This window comes from Thunnus albacares, chromosome 6, assembly GCF_914725855.1.
Source record: "Thunnus albacares chromosome 6, fThuAlb1.1, whole genome shotgun sequence".
Classification (NCBI taxonomy): Eukaryota; Metazoa; Chordata; class Actinopteri; order Scombriformes; family Scombridae; genus Thunnus; species Thunnus albacares.
This window is the reverse complement of record NC_058111.1, coordinates 15943073-15958793: the sequence shown is the minus strand read 5'-3', so window position 1 is coordinate 15958793 and position 15721 is coordinate 15943073. Positions and strand designations below refer to the sequence as shown.

The window sequence follows — 15721 nt, the reverse complement described above, 5'->3', positions numbered from 1 at the left end:
GATTTATACTCAGGCAAAGAATGCAATGAAGTAGACAACACTGGAAGCAACAAGGCAAAAATCAGGAATGAAAGTAACAAGTGTTTGTGTGTTTTCTCTGAGTGTTTGTGTTCTCTGGTCAGTGTTTTTGTAATATGTACGATAGTTGTAGAGCTGTTGACTTAGTTATTGTTTTTTAAAAAGCACTAAAGGAAAGTTTAGATGTACTCAACTGTGCGTCTGTATGATATAGGACAATATGAATACTTGATCTGGACTTGATTGAAATGTCCCTTTCCTGTCTCAAACAATGGAGTCTGCTAGATAAAACAAGTAACCATGACTCTGAATTGGTGTTTTCTTATTTTGGAATATTTTCTCCTGACCAACAGTACATGCTGATGCTGATATGTCAGTCATAATACCAGCTGATACTATCGGCCCCCTAGTCTAGTTTTAGTTTATATATTCATCTATTATGCATTTTGGCCTGTTTATGCTACACATGCACCTTTTGTACTGTGTATTTGAGAACCTCATGTCTCTCTGCACTGTAGCCCCAAAGCTACAGTGCAGACAGACACTGATAGTAAACGGTAGAATAGACATGGAACATGCTAGTCTACGTAAAACATGCCAGTATTTGTCTTTGATGATTAATGATGATTTCTCATCCTGTCCTGATAGCAGTGTAGGACTTACTGTCCCCGTCAAACTGGAATTCCTTGCTCTCCCCCTCCCTCTTATCACTCCTGAGGAGGCTTGCCGTGACAAATATTACTTACACACTCTCCACACACATGGCACAAAATGCCCTTTCATTTAAAAATAGAGCATACAACTGTTAGCTCATAATGTCTCTCTCCAGCTAGTCCGACAGCTTTCTTTCTCTCAGAAAGAGGCCTGGTATCATGTGGGAGATTTTTTAAAATGGCTGCTCTGTTTTTTGTTGTATTAAGCATCATCATAGTTTATCAAACAAAGAGACAGACTGTTGTTGATGTCCAGCCATAATATCTTGTACCACTGAAGGCATGGAGGCAACATAGACATGTTGTGATTTTATTTCCTGTCAAGCTGTAGTTGCTTTGTCTGCTGTAATGTGCAAACAAATCTAAAATACAGTTTTTCTACGTTGTATGAGTGCAGTGTAGGTAAATTTGAGGATGGGTATTGCGTGGGATGTGAGTGTGTTTGTAGGAGGCCTGAGGGTTGCATGTGTGGAATTGTTTTTCAGATTCTTTCTCAGTCTACGCTGAGTGCGGTCTGTTAATTATTGATCCGCACGCTGCTATTTGAAATCAATTCCAGGGTTTTTGCTTAATCACACTCCTGCAAAGTCTTGGCATTTCTTGAGCCACAACATTAGAAGTCATCAACTTTACGTTGCTTACTTTTGACCCTCTGCCTGGTGCAGACCTGTGCTAGAACAGCACAATTCAGGTTACGTAAAGGTGCTTCTTTGGAGCGGCTCCCTTCTAAAATTGGACTTTTATCTTCTCTGTGTGTTTACTTGCTGTCACCGTCTTGTCATCCAGACTGGTAAAAGCTCACAGCAGCAGTGCCACAGGTCCTCCCCGTCTCCTGCCCCACCTCTGAGCGGCCAGGCAGGCAACTGTCATGTGTGAATGACGCTGCTGTCACCATCCACAGCACGGCAGTGTGAAATGGCAGAGAACAGGGCTGGAGACTGAGAGAGAGCGGGGCTATTTTGAACACTGGCACTTGCATGATAAGTAGGAGCTGGCAACTCTTGTGTATTTCACTCCCAACATATATCCACATCCATCTCTGGAAGTTCGCCCAAACGCCTGCCATGTTATGTCACATACTGCTGTTGTCTTGTGAAAACCTTGTCACCCCTAAATGTAGGTGATATTCATGTTTTCAATTTAGCCTTCTTTCACACTAAGCTAGCTAAAATTAAAAATTCCTTGTGCATGTAAAAACACGTGCATCCACACTGGCTGTTTCACATAAAGATCTCCATCCACAGTTACAAGCATCATTGACATATTTTTCTGCTTCTGTTATCAGACAACTAAATGAACATCAAGAAAGTGATTTGACTAGGCAATCAGTCATTCCTGTGCTGCTGCTTTGTGCTGGCAAAGCCATCTATCAAAATAAACATTTATACAGCTTAATGTCAGAACCTGCTCTATGTAATTAGTGGTATTGACGTTTTAAAGGAGTGCCCATTGAGTGGGTTAGTGGTGGCAGACAGTTGGCTTCTTTACTTGAGTGCTGCACACACCCCCGGCTGCATCGGTGCTGCTTTGCGTCATTGTTTTTCATCGTACTTTTGGATCCTGAGAGCGTCTTCTTTGTTTTTTTGTGTGCGGGCAATCTCTTTATGAAATGGGACTGTTGTTTTTGGCCATACCCATACGCATCTGACACCAACTTATGAAAAGCCTGGATTTAAGAGCTCAAACCTGGTTACTGTTCTTACATCATAGTTTGCCAAAAGCTCTGGTTTCCCTGCACACACTGAAATGCGCAGCCTATTTTGTTATATTTATTCACACTTGGAGACTGTTTTCAGAAAGCTCAGTTATTGGGTGTTAAAACAAAAACTCAATATGGACAGAAGACCGAAACGAAGGGAACCAGACATGACTGATAATAATTTCCTCAATTCTTGGGCTTTTTAAAGACAATAAAAGATGATTTGAGCTCATAGTGAACTGTCAAACCAACAAGTGTACATTTTCTCTCAAGGTTTTCAACTGACTGCAGCAACTGCGGGACAGCGTGGTTTGAGTCAGTGGGGCAGCAAATCTCCTAAAGACTGCTGAAGATGCTGGCTATAGATCTGAAACAGAGTGGATTAAACCTTAAGCACTGCTAGTTGGACACCTGGCCTCCATGTGTCGCTAAGTGCTCTGTGTTCAGGCACCTTTTTTGAACTGCTGGCTGGGAATACTTACAGCATGTAACCTGTCACCACTGGTTTCCTGGCTATTACCTTCCGTTGTAGACATTTGAACCTTACAGATTAGGTCTAAATGATCAATTCAAGGTGACGGCCAGAGATCTCACACTTTCCGCAGTGGAAGCATTTAGATTTTCCTCCTATCGGCGTACTAATCCTTCAAGAGGATTGGTCGTCAGTCGTTGTGGTTGGTGTGTGTATTAGCTGCTACATAACAATTTGTCTGAGTATAAGCTAGGTCAGTGCCTTGTAAGTCAGGCAACAGACTTAACTATCTCTCACTGCACTTTTCCTACTACAGGCCTCTCTCTCTCTCTTTGCGTGTTGTTATGTAACTCAACGTTATTCTCTCGTGGAACTCCAGCTGTGCATGCTCTTCCAGATGTGGTCTGGTCTGGTGTTTATCTGCAGTCGCTTGACTGAGGTTGGTGCTGCAATCGAGTATCCTGTATCACTCTTAACTAGTGAAACCAGAACGTGCAGACAAGTCAAACAGAAGAAATTCAAGACATTATCCAAGATGTGCATTTTCACATTTCATTGGAATCCGTTCCTCCTGCCAGATCTTTCAGTCATCTGTCTGTCTCCCTACCAGTTTCTGCAAATAGTGTTGCCTGTTCCTCCGCATACACGCAAACTTGTCTTTGCTTGTTTTCCCGTTTTTCGTTGGAGTTAAAGGAAAAAAGCGCAGCACCTGTAGGCACTGTATTTGCACTTCCCGTCTGCAGCTAGACAAAGAATGAAGGTACAGACATGGCAACGCTGACAAAGATAACAGACATGTTCAGAAATTGGCTTAGACTTTACTTAACAATTCAGATAATGTTACTCTGGATGTACCCTTGGCGCTGTGCAGAGAAACAGCATCTGTGAAATGATCATTTGTTGTACAAATATGGAGCAAGAGCTGGCATGATGATGCTTTTGTGCTAAATTGATGGTTGTCTACATTCATTCAGCACCTTCATATGACAGCAGCTTTCAGGCAGGTGAGGTCGTTCAGCTGCTTGGAAGAAAAGAATCACGTCTGTTTACAGGCCCTGAAGGTTTGGCATTGACATCAAATGCTTTTGAAGAGTTTTATAAGAAAACAGTTAGGGCCCTTACATGCTGTTTTTAGATGTTTTTCACAAGGTCTGAAAGCAGTAGAAAGCTCTTTTCAGAAGTTTAGAGGGAGATGTCAGTATTTCTTAATTTTTTTATAACTTCCAAAACAGACAATCTGATGGACATGTTGCTTTCTGCAGCAACTAGTCAGGTGTGACAAACTTTTGACAATTTTCAGAGCTCTATTTTCTCTCCCTGTTTGAATTAAATCATTATACACACCATGAAGTGTTGCAATTTGTTTGCTACCATTAAATGCAATATTTTATTTTCTGTAGCGTGTTTATTGATCTTTTATACCTCTATTATGCAACAAATAGCTTCTCACCTCACAAACATTTAAAATAGAGCAACAAATTAAAAATCCTGACTACTTATCTCATACACAGCATGTTATGGTAACAGTTTAACAAGCATACACCAATCCACTCATCTAACCCAGTAAGACTAGCACAACCTGAGTCTGGTAAAGCCCACGCTCACACTGTGGGCACTGTGGGTCAAACTGTTCCGACCTTTTGTGGGCGGTGGTAGAGGCTTTAACTGCAACAGTGTGATGATGATGATGTGCGGAAACAAAGGAAAAGAGAAGTCTTGTATTTTTAGTTGCTGCCTTTTTAATAACGGTACATCATTTTGACGAGATGTTATACTGGCATGGCAAGAGCTCGTTAGGCAGCGTTAATTGAAATTCAAAAATAAATGATACTGTGTCACATTGGTTTAAAAGAGTGGATAAGAGGAGCTGGCAGCATCTAATTAGCATTATTGAAAGCAATTGAAAATAACTCACAGCTGATTACTCCTCTTCTTTTTTACTCTTCTTGTCATGTAAACCTGTTTTTCATTAAACAAAATTACATCAGTTGGGAAACAAAGAAGCACAGAAATGGGTTGAAAGCTCAGATGACAGCCGGAAAGCTTGTTACTCAGCTCTGTAGGAACTGAATGGACCTCTGGTGACTCGTTGATGTTTCTCACTATGTGAGCATGGGTTAAAGCCTCAAGACAGCGATTACTTTGCCTAGAATAATCAGATATTCGGTTGTTTTTTAAAATATGTTAAGGAAAATACATTACTCTAAAATATACTGTACAACCACTGGGTTTTTACAGCACCTTTGATTTAAAGGTTGGTTTGGAGCAGTCATTTCCCCTCCCTTGTTATCATCCTCCCTCTCTCCCCCTTCTGCGTACCTCCTCATCGCCACTCCCTCCGTACATGTACCAGCAGTACTGGAGGGAGTGCAATAAAACAAAGACAGAGCAAGCAGAAACACAGGCAACAGCTGTAGCTCAGTTCTTAATGATCCTGCAGGGCTGAATTGCACATCTCTGACTTCTATTTAACACCAAGCATCTGACTCTTGAGGAGCCCACTGTTTCTTTTTTCTCTTCGTTTGTCTCTCTTTTACTGTTTCTTACATTCATACACACAAATTTTATTTATTTTTCATTAAGATGTTCAACCCAAGCTCTCTTACATAGCTTTCTTTGCTATCGAGTACAGTTGTGATTTAAAAAAAAAAAAAAAAAAAAAACACATTCTTTAATTCTTTCTCCATCTCTCACCTCTTCTTCTTTTTCCTTAATTAATGAGGTGTGTGTAAAAATACAGTGCGGTAAGCATGGGACCACCTCCATCTCCCACCCCCAAACCCCACCTTCCCTCAGGAAGTGTTTACACACGCACACTTGCTCCACAGCGGCTCTGCACAATAACACTTTTCCAAGGACACAGTGTTCACTGGAACGCACACGCTGTACTGTACAAATTTACAAGACTGCACACTTACACACTGGTAGAAAAAGCATTTAGGTTAAATCCACATGTCTGTATCCAGATATGTTTGGTAGATAAAGCATAAACAGGAAATGGTTACAAGTAAAAAAACGATTTTTTTCGGGATATATCTGAACTGAATTAGCTGTGCAGTGAAACCTATGAAGGTGGTATGAATGATGGAGAGCCTCACCCTAAAACCACTACAGGAAGTTAATAACATGCTTTTTTCCAATTAAAGGACTACTATAAACCATGGATACAGGCCAAAAGAAGAGCTGGAACTTTAAAGTCACAGTGAAACAGAAGTTTGAGCATCTTTAGCTTCTGTACTGTGACGTATTTCCCAGTGAAACAGAATATGTGAGCATTTGATTTAAATCAAATCCTCCACATTTGATTGGACCGCTAAAAAGCAGGCGTGGTGCAGCGAATTCAGAGCGATACTGAGCTGTCAAGGATTGTTGGCTTCCACACACATTTCCCTCACCCGCGCTGTTAGATCAGAAGGAGGGCGAGGGAGAAATGAATGAATCGCACTTCAAACCACATTCTTTTGGAGATGAAACCAAAGTTTGTTGCTCACTAATATAACACACACTTTCCTGATGATGATGATGTTGCTCTGCCAGCTACTACAAGCCACAAGTAGTCAAGTGCGGTTTTATAAGAGGGGTGTGGTTAGCTAGTCGCCTCAAGTCACATTTGATTGGATACATTTTTGTTTACGCCCACGAGTCATCAAATATTTGATGATCAAGACAGGGACTTTGATGTAAAAATACTCAAATATGTTTTGACATATAACTGGCATTTAACAAATAATAACTGAACGATTAACCAAGGGATACTGGATTAAAACTGGGTGTCTATAAAAAGTTGTGGAGCCATTCCAACAATAATAAATCCCATCTTGTACTCATTTAAAAATGGACCCAACTTAAAGTATGTTGCTGTTTCTGCCACCTTTTGTGCATTACAAAAGTCTCTGTAGCTGTGCCTGCGTTTCTACACAAAGCTTAAAATGTCTACTGATGTCGTATTTCTTAATGTAGTCAAATTCAGATGGATATTTTAGTTTTTATGACTTCTCCTCCAGTGTGTAAATATCTAAAAGTTTTTTTGCATTATTCAATTTGTGGAAAAGGCTGAGGATATAGATCAGTACTTCATACTCTTTCTTATGTTTTTATTGTGAAACCAGGCACTGTTGAGTTTAAGACACCTACATTTCCTTGAGTTTCCCTCAAATACTATACTATCCATGTGGCCACAAAGGTCCACCATCATCTACCCACGACCACAAATACGCCAACAAACACGTTAACATGTCCGTGTATGCAGATATCATTGATTGTATAAATATGAATGACGTGCCTTCACTTTCTATCGTTATGCAAAAGTGGAGCCAGAATATCTCCTTTCCGGGAGCTGCCATCTTGCTTGTGTGACATCATTTGGAGCTAGAGTCCCGCTGCCTGACAGAGGTTTGAGAGCGGCTGTCACAGCAGTCAGTCATGATGTCACACCCCCTTTTTTATATCGTCAAATAACTAATTAAAAACTAACATCAGCATGATAAGAACTACAAGCCGCCAGTCATCAAGATGTCATCGAGATGTTTTGGCCTCACTTTTGGGGAGCTGTCATAGAGTCAATGGCAGGCACCCGATGTAGAATAAACAGTTGAGTTTATCTATCTGTATCTGGCCTTTAAGTGATTAACATTTACAAAGTTTAATCAGTTTCTTAATTTGATGTTTAGCATGTTTTTCTTTCCGCAGATCCACCCTAAAATATACGTAGAATCTGTCGCTAAGTGAAGCTTGGACTGGTGAGACTTTAGACAGTCAAGACATTGTCACAAAGTTACAGCCTTTACAGTCACGTTCTTGGTGCTGCGCATCTTGTCTTCTGTACATGTGGTGTTATTGAAGTGAAGACCTCTAGAAGTAATGAAAGACTGTCGCAGTACAAACATGGACTGTTCTCTTTTTAACAGCAGTGTTTTACTTCATGTGGTTGTTGGCTACATTGTACAGCAGTAATTAGAGTGAAGAAATTAGTTAAAGGCCTATGGGGAGGATAGGAGTCAGATTCCCATCCACCACTGCAAAAACCAAGAGTTTGATTCCCAGTAAGAGTACCATCAGTTTGGTCGTGTTTTAGAGCTTCACCCAACTCAGAATTTTGTCAGTCGAATCGGATTTGGCCGTTCAATACGAAGATTCGACGATTCATTCCTTCTTTTTTCATATAGACTATCTGGCGATCAGAAAATCCACTGGCACGAGTTTCAGTGATGATTTCGACCACGTTAACAGTCAAATGCAACGGAGTCATGGGAACATATTTTTGAGCATTTAAAAATCAATGAAAGACAGCTGCACATGATGCAAGATTTAAATTGCGGCCTATTTGAATTGCTGACATAGAAAGGAACAAATAATGAGACAGGCAGCGCACACGTATTTCTATTAAAATCAAGTTCTTATAGCCTATTATTTTTATTTCACTTTAAACATTAAAAACAACGTGTAAATGAAAAAACAAATGAAACAGTTTAAAATAAATTCACAGCATCACCCGCTATGAAATAACTGACATCTGTTCTTCAACTGGATAGGCCTACTCCTATATTATTAAGTTAATAAATAAATCTAAACAAGAATATGTTAACAAATTAAATTATTTAATATTGGAATTATTTTTAGATGATGATAATAAAAATGGTAGGCTTGAAAATTTTAAATAAATGCACGGCATTGTTGTCTGTGAAATAATAATTTCTCGTCTTCAACAGGATAGGTATATTAGGCTACTGTATTTCTCTTTGAACATAAATTAAATTTAAAAAATGTAGCAAGTTTGCCAGCTAGAATATAAAAATATATTTGTGATTCCCCTTATTTATAATTCCTCATTGAAATATACCTGTGCATTTTTGTAAGCTTCTATATCGTAATGCACACTGACTGACAAAAAAATAAATAAAAATGAGTGCTTTATTTGAAGAATCTCAGTCGACTGAGGGGTCTCCGACAGATGATTCGACTCACCGACTTCAAGGCGGCAGCCCCGTCAGGTTTGCAGGTTGGAAGCTGGATAAGGATTCTCATCCGTTCCTGCTGTTTGGTCAGGACACCTGCACCTGCACGTTACGCCTCCCAGTGAAGCTCATTGCTGTCAGGTGGAAAAGAAGAGTAACACCATGTGTCGTGGAGGTGGCACAGAGTTAGCTATTGGGAACAAAAATAGGAAAAATGCTCAGAATAGGTAGATTTGTTTTTTAAAGTTAAATATTTCTGTTCACATTACAACAACTAAATTTCCCCTACTTGCGATATAATTATAGCAAGAGATTCAGCAAGTTTCTCAACTTCTACATTTTAATTTGTCATGTGCTTGTGGTTCCTGCTTTTACTATTTTATGAATACTCAGCATTATTACTGATGATTTTTCTTTAAAACACGTGGCCTACGAATATGAGAAATGTGTTATTCCCTCCTTCGCCCCACTCTTAACTCCTGTTAAAGCTTTAATCTTACATCTCATGTTTTACGTGTCAGACTCATGTTTTAATTCCTTTGTTCATTATCTTTGATGTGAAAATATCAGATTTCCACACAGTGAAAGAAAGAAAAAGTGTGTCCTGATCATAGTTCAGTCAGAAAATCCTAACGTCCCTCCTGTGTGGCTGCTGACAGCGCTATCAGCCAAAGAGTCAGTCACACTGGACAGCACTATGGGAGGTTGTACAAGTGTCTGGTTCAAAAGTAGCTATAATCCAGCCTTCCTTACATTCAGCTAACTGCTTGGCATCCCACCACCCTGTTTCCACCACTCTTGTCTATTTCAGTAACTGTTAGTTTTGTAGTTAGCTCCTTTTGAGACCAAACTCAGTTTGTAAAAGTTTATAGCCCACCACGCTTTTATCTTGCATTGCTCTGTGTACAGTGACGCAGTTGGAGGGGAGGGGTGTAGTACAGCGAGTCAACTGACAAAATGAGATTCAACTCAAGGGCTTCGCAACTGACGAGTCAAAGCATCGATGTTTAAAGGGCAGCCCTACTGCACATATGTATCAAAGCCTGCAGCAGGATCAAAGACCAGACTGGCTTCCGTTCTGGTGGCTGTTTGGTCTGCTTCTGAAAACGAGTGAAAGATGTGTTGTGGCTGCTCTCATTGTATTCATGTGGCACTGGCACTTTAATTTTGCTTCCCCAACACACCATTGCCTCAGACTTACTGCAGTATCAGTCTTTTAGTAGTAATTTTCAGCTGTTGTCTAATGTTGATAAGTTTCATTGAGACTGTGAATAACACAGTTGGTCAAACATGGCCGGCTGCTTGTGCTGGTTATCAATTCTGAACCTGAATATCTTCTTTGTCCCACCAGCCGGTCATTCACTCTGACGTGTGCTCGTGCAAACACATACGCACAGATTCAATCATATGTACACACCCCAAGCCAGCAGTGTCCTATAGCTTATCATTTATAGCAGGTTATTACTTGACTGACGTAAGAAGAGGAATCTCTCAGTCTGCGCAGGGCATTGGGTTTACTCTCCAGGATAATAGTGAAACTGTTTTTGTAAGAAGACAGGGGTTTTATTATTATTATTATTATTATTATTATTATTATTATTGTTATTATTACATTATAATAAGTGTTTCTCCTTAGTCCAGTTTGTACTGTCACTGTGTTGTACAGTTGTGGAGGGGGCAGGGGCGGGGGGGGAATGAACTTCAGAACGATGGAGGCGACTGAAAAGTGAAGCGGACAAAGTCTCACCTTGGCGAGAGAAATCAAAACGCTGACTGCAGCATAAAGTCACACACACACTTGTACACACACACACACACACAGCAAGCCTGTGTGTTAGCACTGTAGATGCGTCGGTACAGTCTGTAGCAGCATGAACTGCTTACTCTGTATTTATCTATTCCGTCTATATACGCTACCTATACCCAGGATCTGAAATAAGTACCAATGCATATCATCCTATTTGTGTTAATGTAATTTCATGTCCTGAGCTTTCTACATTCCTGCATACATAAACTATTTTTTTTCCTTCCTTGTTGCTGTCTTTCTCTGCTTGAGTGCCTCACTTCAACTCTCAGCCAGAACAGAGTGTTTGAATGTTGCCCAGTCATCTGACTGGAGTTAGCCCCCGCAACAGTCTGGGATGGCAGCAGTGGCTGACCCACACACACACCAAGAACAATACCTTCTTTTTGCTAACTTAAGTAGGGGAGCCCTTAAAGGGGTTACAGTCTGATCCTCTCTGTCAAGAGAGTGCTCCCCAAGGCGGACACGCACAAACAGGTCACTTAAAAAGAGAACATTTTCAAAGTGTGCCCCTGTCCTCGACTTCATTATTTTGATCATTTTCAAGAGTCATGTAGGGATACAATATCCTGAGCCGATCTGCAGGGCCGACTCAGCCATGTTTCAGTGAATTTGCCACTCAAAGCTCAAACTGCAGCTATCAAACTATTGCACTGGCTGCACTGGCACCAGTGACCCACGAGTGAACTGCGGAGCACACAAAATAAATAGGCATCAGTTAACTTAATGATATGACAACGTGCTCCAGCAAGCGATGAGAGTAGAGACACTTTGAATTAAAAACATATCGTATTTATTTTAGGGTAATATGAAACTGCACCGTACCTCTGAAGTGGTTCGTTTGAACTTCTGTCCAAATCCTGTCCAAACGTCCCTGCCTCGACAGATCCATACTGACACTCCTCTCCATGGATATAATGCGAAATACTGTTACACAATGAATAAAATATAATAGGAAACCATCAAAGGAAAGCTGTGAAACACTTAGGCTGTCCAACATAAATTGGATTACTAGCTGGTGTTCACTGTGCAGATGTGTTATGTAGAAAAAACTCATACAAACGTAATAAATGGTGAGTATCAACAGACATCAGACAATATTAAATTACACCGAAAGTCACTCTGATTCCTTTATGTGTGTAGAAAGAAACCATGCAATAGAATCATGCAATCCTTACCTTTTATGTTTTTGTGTTTTTCAGCTCAGAATGTGACGGTGGATGAGATCCTCTCCTCCTACAAACAGGCCTGTCAGAAGCTCAACTGTAAACCCATTCCCAAAGTGCTCAAACAGATACAGGTGAGACCCAGTTTAACACAGATGAACAGACATATTTAGCCCAATCAAACACACACACACACACACACTTTTGTAAAGTTTTATAACTCAAACATGTCTGCTTTAGGGACATGAAGATATTCAATTCATCCAGTGAGGAAATGCTGATATTTAAAAACATAGCTAGGCGAATGGTGCTGAATGAGAAGGGTTAGTTAAACTTACCACCTCTAGTGGAGCGTCATAATCCTCTCCAAAATCCCTCAGCAGAGTGGAAAGCCTTCACAACCCCAGCCTGCTGAACTCACTCTGCTTTTTCACATTTTTCTCTGCAGTTTGATGTAGCTAATTCCCGTTTACTGTACTCCTTGTTACCACTAACACTGCTGATGTAAAGCTGCCAACTGCTGCTATTTGATGGCAAGACTGTCAGCAGTAGGGCATAATACATGCAGAAGTTCACACTAACCACCCTGGACTTCATTTCCTAAAAGCATCTTGAGGCTAAGCTGATCGTAAAATCCATCTTACAAACCTTTTCGAGCATAAGAGATGTTTCCCATAACCATCGTTACTTGCAGGAGGAACCAAAAAGTACAAGTGCTTACAATTAATGCCGTAAATAGTTTTTATTTATGAATTAACTTCATACAAAGTTCAGTAAAAAGAAGAAACCTAAATGAAATCTATATTTGGTGTGAGCACGCTTTGCCTTTAAAACAGCACCAGTTCTCTTCGGTACCCCTGTGCACAGTTTTTCAAGGTACTTGGCACATTGGTTGTTTCAAGCATTTTGGAGAAGTTATTCTGTGGATTTTTGCATCTCAGTTGCTTCTGTGTCTTCATGTAATCCCAGACTGACTCCATGATGTTGAGGTCAGGGCTCTGTGGGGGCCCTACCATCTGTTGCAGGACTCCTTGTTCCTTGCTGAAGATGGTTCTTTATTACCCTGGCTCTATGTCTGGGGTCATTGTGATGCTGCAGACATTGTGATGCAGACATTTGGGACCGATCAGACGCCGTCCCGGATGGTGTTGCATTATGGATAAGAATCTAAACATCAAAAGTGCCTAAAACTTACTAAACCATTAGGAAATCCTGGTCGCTCCACCCTAAAGTTCTTTGTAATTGTGAAGCTTCCTGTCTGTGAGATAAAAAATAGAAAATTTTATTCCAAGATTTTTACAGTAAAACTTTTTCTTCTTGTAATAATAACACTTCAAAAGCATGCTGATGTGGTTTGAGGGCGCAGCGTGACGCACTGTGGCATGACTCTGGACAAGTGCTGATGATGATAGTCGAATCCAGTAGAAGCAGGCATTTTTCCCAACAAGCGTAGCTGGTACTCTGAACAGGCAGACGGGTGTTTCATGTCTTTCTTTTTTTCTGCTTTCTCTTGTGGGTTAGCCAGCACACAGTCATGTGTCCCATAATCCCCTCTGTATAAGCAGTTCTTCAAATCCAGTGAGGGAAGCCTCAGGGCTGTTTGTTTTTATATTTATGCCGATCTCGTGCATTTGTATGTGAACCGGTGCACATGATTGATGTGTGTTGGGTCTGATAATACATTCAAATGTTTTCCTTATGTGCAAGTTGTTTCTGCTAAATTGCCTCTGAATTTGAAACTTGTTTTTGTCACAGATGAATAAGAGTGAGAGGAAATATGAATGGAAACTTGTTTGTTTTTTTTACCTCCTTCTCAAGCAGACGTAGACTACAGTCCACTTACCACCATAATGAGGCTGGGAACATAATCCTAGACAATGACACATATACAGCCAATGTATCAGAGCAAAGAGGTTTTCATGATGCAATGGAAGCAGGTTTTGAGTATCCTGTGGTGAGTGGTGTTTGTGCTGCTTCTAGACAATGAAACTGACCCACAAATTGTTGGTTTTTAGTACAGATTGACAATGTTTCCACTGCAGATGACGGCAACACTCCTTGCAGTGGTGGAAGAAGTATTGAGATCCTTTTACTTCAGTAAAAGTACTAATACAACAGTATAAAAATACTCCATTACAAGTCCTGTATGAAAAATCCCACTTAATAATTAGATTATTAATACTGAAGCATCAGTGTGTAAGCAGCATTTTACTGTTGTAGCTGCTGGAGGTGGAGCTAGTTTGAATTACTTTATATACAATTAGCTAGTTTAGTCCACCATAGGGGTCGGGCCCCTCCAAAGGGGCACCAAATAAATCTAAGGGTGGTTAGATGATTAATGGGAGAGGAAAGATTAACAAAGTTCTGATACACAAATCTGTTTTCAGTTTTTGGACTTTTTCTCTAATCTTTGATTTTTGGTGAAATATTGGATCATTTGAACATTTATTGAAATTGAAATTTTATTGAAAAATCAGTATTTGGTGGAGCTGTTAATAACTCACAGACATCTGAAATGTGACCCCAACTACACACTGCTTTTTGTAAGACGTCTGAAGCCAAAATGGTTGGAAACCACTGGTTTCATCTTTAACAATGTATTTTAAAAGCTTGTTATGTTATCCGTTGTGTCAAATCTTCATCTGAAAAGTAACTAAAGCTGTCAAATAAATGTAGTGGAGTAGAAAGTAGAAAGTAGCATTAAATGGAAATACTCAAATAAAGTACAAGTATTTCAAATTGTACTTCAGTACAGTACTTGAGTAAATGTATTCAGTTACTTTGTATCACTGACTCTCAAATGATCAAGTGATAGCAAGTTATATGATAAAGACCAATTTTTTACAGATGTGTCAAAAGAAACAATAAAGACCCGCTGCTCTCTTCTGTTTATGTAAATCCCTGGCAGCTGTTACTGGAAATTTTATGTTGGATCTGATAACTGTGATACTTGAGAACTGTGTGTATGCAGATATATGGGTGTCGCTCTCTCCATTGTATTTGTACTTGTGCGAACATCCCATCACTAAACAGATTCTCATCTAGTGAGACTGACAGGACGGAGGAGTTGGCAGCGCTAGCCTTTGCAGCAGGGACACATTAGCACTTTCTCCTGTTTGTCCTGTCGCACAGTGGCTGCAGCACTCACACTCATAAACCCTTAACTGGGCCTCTCCACCGGAGCTTTGCACATTTGTACCTGCAGGTGTGTCTCCGTTTGTGAGTTGAAGTAAGGCGAGCCCCGGCTGGAAACTCATTTGTGATCCGAGAGACTCTACAAAGAAATCCTCACACGCCTGGTCAGCTGAGCGAGAGAAGCTGGGTTTACATCACAGCTACTTGTGGAAATACACATCAGTGTGCTAAGCGGCTGCTCTTGGTTTCATATAGTCTTATGGTCTGGGTATATTTCCACTGGCCTGGGACTGTTGATCATCACACGGGTGTCCCTCTTTCATCCCTCCCTCATATTCTGCCTTTTCCCCTCTGCAGTTATACATCTTTTTTTATATTTCTCCCATTTGTGATTACTCATGTTTGCGATGTCTGGCCTCTCTCCATCCCTCCCCTATCGCTGTAGTCTGCTGGTCCACTACAGCTCCCTCTCATTTCTGCTTAGTCATCCCTGCAGTAACCAGCCATATAAACAAGCCAGTCAGACCAAATGGTCGGCCTCTGAGAGGGGGGTTAGCAAGAGGAGTTCAGCCATTTACTGTTTTTTTTTTTTTCCTCTTTCACTCTAAATGCTTTCTTTATTAAGTCCAACTGCACATTTACACATGGCAGCTTGCCAGAGGCCCTACAGGTTATGTACATTTCAGTCCAGTTGTTTGTGTGTTTATAAGAGTGACTATTTAGCAGCTGCATGTTGAATGCCTGCTTCGCTGTAACTCCC

At 40.5% G+C, this 15721-nt stretch overlaps 1 protein-coding gene across 2 annotated transcripts in view; it reads left to right on the top strand.

Moving 5' to 3' along the window:
* ppp1r37 (protein phosphatase 1, regulatory subunit 37) overlaps positions 1 to 15721 on the top strand; it is a 44764-nt gene that overhangs the window by 7075 nt on the left and 21968 nt on the right. For both annotated transcript variants that reach the window (XM_044355034.1, XM_044355035.1), the window contains one exon: positions 11863 to 11960. In XM_044355034.1, the coding sequence (XP_044210969.1) occupies positions 11863 to 11960 (98 nt within the window). The remainder of the gene's footprint in view (positions 1 to 11862; positions 11961 to 15721) is intronic.